A 4644-nucleotide genomic window follows, 5' to 3' on the forward strand; every position below is an offset into this window, starting at 1 on the left:
AATTCAGAACAATAAATGTAAGATTTCTAACTATCGTAGTGCGATTTCGCTTTTATCAGATAATGATAAGAAAGGATAATACTTTTTTGAAACATAAATTAAATTCGGAAATTATAAGATTATTGGCAGATTCTATCGATTCTTATCATTTTCTATCTTATTTTTTTTAGACAAGAATGTAGCAAAAAATAAAATAAGGTTAGCTATGAAAATATGCAAGTAATTAAACGAAATCTGTAAAATAAGGCTTCGTAAATTTGTAGAAAAAGATAAACTCAATATAAAATATCCAATGTATAATACATATCAAGGATGCATAAAACATATTTCGGAATCTTTCAGAGAAATAAATAGAGATACAGTTACTGAAATAAATGTTGATTGCGGTCATAAGAGGTTTTGATGGTTTTAACGGACCTACGTTACGAAAAAAGCTGAATGGCTGCTCTCATATTTCTATTTTCTTTTTTTTCGTTTATCTTCTAAAATATTCCGAAGCAACATGCTTTCCTTCATTAAAACTTAAAACTTAAAACTTAAAATATTTTAACATTGTATTTTGTCAGACAGTAGTTCTCGAATGATCAAGCTGAACACAATTTGAACAATGTTGTCAGAGTTAATGCCTTTGATCTTCATGTTCCAGTCGCTGCTGCTTACAACTGCGCCTATCTTGTCTGGACACTGAGACAGATTCATAGTCTTCATCTTGCAATGACATATTTTCGAAACAGCAACATATTTTTTGTGGGCGACTAGCATCAATCAAAGCTTGTCGAAGCATCTCAATTTCTTTTCGAGCTAATATTAATTCTCGCTCAGCAAGTTCTTTTTCTCTTCGATACAATTCAGTTTCTTTCCATATCATATGTACATCAACAAAATATTTTGTTGGATTTATCTCCTCTGTGACATCCGCTGCCATTTCGGTCCCTTCAAATCGATTGATATCGATAAAGTTTCTTGTCGCGTTCGTCGTCTCTGCCGCACTCGCTACAGTTTTGGCCTTTTCAAATTGAAATGTTCCTATATAACCTTTTGAAATATCACCAACAAAGTTTTTTATTGCCGCATTCGTCTCCTTTGTGGCATTCGCTACCGCTTTGGCCTCTACAAACCGAATCATATTTACATCAGTAGAATTTCTTACCGTCGCGTTCATCGATTCTATGGCATTCGCTGTTATTTTTGTCTCTCCAAATCGAATTACATTTACACCAGTAAAATTACCTGCTGTCGTGTTCGTTACTTCTATGGGATCTGCTATCGTTTTGATATCTTCAAATCGAATTACATTCATATTCATAGAGCTTTTCGCTGCTGCATTCGTCGCTTCAGCAGCACCCGCTGTCATTTTAGTGTCTCCAAATTGAAACATATTCATATTAACAGAGGTTTTTGTTTTCGCGTTCATCACCTCTGTAGTACTCGCTATCGTTTTATCTTTAACAAACCGAACCATATTTCCATCAGAACAATTTCTCGCGGGATCTATAGTAGAAGTTGTAGCGAGCGTAAAGTTTTAAGTCGTAGAAATTTAACTAATCACAATCGAATACGAGAAAAATAATCGATTATAATCAATCAATTTTCTACAATTTAGAATCCTACGATTACTACAATCTCTATATTGTCCAGTATTAAAGCTCTTCTACGTAGAAGTCAATAGACAATTGTGGGATCTTAAGTCATAGAAAATTGATCAATCAAATATAAGGAGAATATTCAACTAAAAATGATCAATGGTTTCTTATGATGAATTATAGCCACACACAGACTGGCTATGATTTTGTAGTCAAAATCTGATTGAGTTTACTGCCAATTTGGCTTCAAATTGCTAATATTCTGCTATCAGGGGATCTATAGAATTACTTGTTGTTGTGTTCATTGCTTTTGTGATATCTGCTGTCGTTTCAGTGTCTTCAAATCGAATTACATTCGTAGAGCTTCTTGCTGCCGTGTTCATCACCTCTGTGACATTCGTTTCCGCTTTAATCTCTACAAACCAAACTTTTACATCAGTAGAGTTTCTTAGAGTGAAGTCCCGTGAGGCATATGTGCTTTACGTATAACTGCGTAAGTCTTGGTCCATAACTTTGCTTTAAGAGGCCTTAAGCCGAAAGAGATTAAGTGACAATTATTTCTGTCTTTAAATTGCTTTTGCGCAATCTTTAGACTTTAACCGTTAGATTTTAGCGAATTGAATAAAATCCAATTTCTTATGACCATAAGTACAACTTCTGTGACCGATATATTGTTACTTTCATCTTATGGCTTCTTGAAGTTACGGACTTAGACTAACCAGTAATTAACCAGTAACTAACCAGTAAAACGCGAAACGACAGCTGATCTCTTCTGACTAATTACGCAATTACGCGATTCGCGGTAAATACCTACACTACATACACGACATAAGTCACGGGATTTCACTTTAAAATATCTTTACATGGGGGCGTCAAACGTCGAGTATCAAAGCATGCGCATTGCGTAATGACACATTAAATAACTTTATTGAAATGCCTTGGATTTAATGAGCCTCATACGACACTTGTCATCGAACATTGATTGATGAAAAATGACTGATGGGAGTAAATTTTACCTCTACAACGGCTTTCATCAATCAGCGTTTGGTGTCAGAGCGCTATTGCGATGAAAATCCGGGCTTTACATTGCAGTTTTACAACATCATGCCAGAACTTTAGCCGATATATACTTAGAGGATTTCTAGACTTACCTGCTGTTGCGTTCGTTGCTTTTGCGGTACCTGCTGTTTTGGTATCTTCAAATCGAATTTTATTTACATCAGTAATGGTTTTTATTGCAACATTTGTCGAATCTGCGACATGCGCTACCGTTTCGGTATCTGTGAACCACTTGTCCATCGTAGGTTTCTCTGTGATGCTGTTCCTTTCAGTATCCTTTGTTTACATATGGAACTGATACAGCATGTCTTCTTGCAACCGATTTATCAAATCTGCCTTCAAGCCAGTAATTGGAAGATTTCTAGTTCTCAGTTGTTGCTTTAATTCTTTCACGGTAAAATTATTCATTTTGAATAACTTTTAGTCATTCAAATACGACAACAATCGTTTGAAACGAACACCAAAAATTCTTATCAAGTTTGTCTCGTTTCTAATTTTGGAAAAGTTTTCAAATTTTTATCATTATATAAATTTTTTTTTAACATTACTTTAATTATAAAATAATATATTGGGTTGTCCGGATAGTTCGTGCCGAATAACCTATATAATTTAATAAATGTATACTAAAATTTAAATTTTCTGCGTTTCAATTTTCCTTCAATATCGGCACAAACTTTCCGGACAACCTAATAGGATCGAAAAAAAATCCGTTCAGTTCACAATATATCATTTAATATCGTTCGCGATATTTATCTGTGTCGATCCGCACTTATAATGCCAATATTAGTAATCGTAATAACGATTGAATGCACTCGTGTATTATGACTTTTGCGCACCAAATGCAGAAGTATTTATCGTTCGCCGTGCGGATATGACTATATGATTCGTTATATACTGATATAAAAACACACAAAGGCATACATATATCAGAATAGTACTTATTATCCTTTCTCGTGGTTTTTCTGATTTCTGCGATGTAATTCTCGTGCGTAATATCCCGGGGTAATATCATAGTTATCTCATATCAAGAATTGATATGATATGAATTATAAATGTAATACTAAGGATTAGTAAGGATCCAGACAGATTTATATATGAAACCGTATAAAGAAAATTCCAATCACATATACGTCCTTATAATAAAAATATGCTTAGATAATTTCTTTTATGTATATAGTTACGTAATTATATGCAAGTTTGTCTGAAGCAGACAGAATAATAATTATAAATTAAATATTAATGTTGAGTATCTGTTTAAAACATCGTAAAGTTACAGTAATTAGTTAACAATATTTTTTTTTTAAAAAGATGCTTATTGACATCAATATATCTAATTCGTGATATTACTATTACAGTTTCAATTTAAAACTATTTCAAGACCGAAAATTTTTAGCATAGTTTTAGAGTTTTGGAAAATGTATATAAAATATAAATGTATAAATGTATATAATTCACAGAAGTATTATTAAAAAGCACAAAGCACAAATATGTACATTAACTCTGATCGAAGCTTATTTTTATTTATTGTTAATGAAAACTACGAATAGTATTTTTTCTTTTAAACTGTAACACGAATTACAGATTATCTGTTTTACTGTTTATTTTATAATAATAATCCATTTGATATTATCAAATAATATGCAATAACATAAAAATAATTAATTCGAGAGATTTCTCTAAAAAAGTACATGACATATTATTTTATTGCACTGAATACAGGATACTTATATCGTTCTGTTTTTAAGCAAAACAAGTTTTTCCAATTTTTATATTGAAATGGATATCATAAATTACATTTCTTCTTTCTGATCTTTTTATCGAAAATAGAAATGCTTATTGTATTTGTAAGTAATAAATTGATTTTATACAAAATTAACAATTCACAATTTCTAGAATAACATTTGGAATGGAACAGCGTTTTATTCTAACACTATTATTTTATAAGTTTCTAAAGAACTTTTCTTTTGAAACGCTATACATATATATATATATATATATATAT

At 31.7% G+C, this 4644-nt stretch overlaps 1 protein-coding gene across 1 annotated transcript; it reads right to left on the reverse strand.

Moving 5' to 3' along the window:
* Positions 1-253: 253 nt before the first annotated feature.
* Positions 254-3083, reverse strand: LOC108684756. The gene is made up of 4 exons (XM_018189228.1): positions 2735-3083; positions 1873-1998; positions 1231-1443; positions 254-1110 (listed from the first exon to the last, which is right to left on the reverse strand). The coding sequence occupies exons 1-4, from the start codon at positions 2880-2882 to the stop codon at positions 620-622; spliced, it is 978 nt and encodes a 325-aa protein (XP_018044717.1). The 5' UTR covers positions 2883-3083; the 3' UTR covers positions 254-619.
* Between the last annotated feature and the right edge of the window lie 1561 nt (positions 3084-4644).

The sequence above is a fragment of the Atta colombica genome, unplaced genomic scaffold (genome assembly GCF_001594045.1).
Source record: "Atta colombica isolate Treedump-2 unplaced genomic scaffold, Acol1.0 scaffold14, whole genome shotgun sequence".
Classification (NCBI taxonomy): domain Eukaryota; kingdom Metazoa; phylum Arthropoda; class Insecta; order Hymenoptera; family Formicidae; genus Atta; species Atta colombica.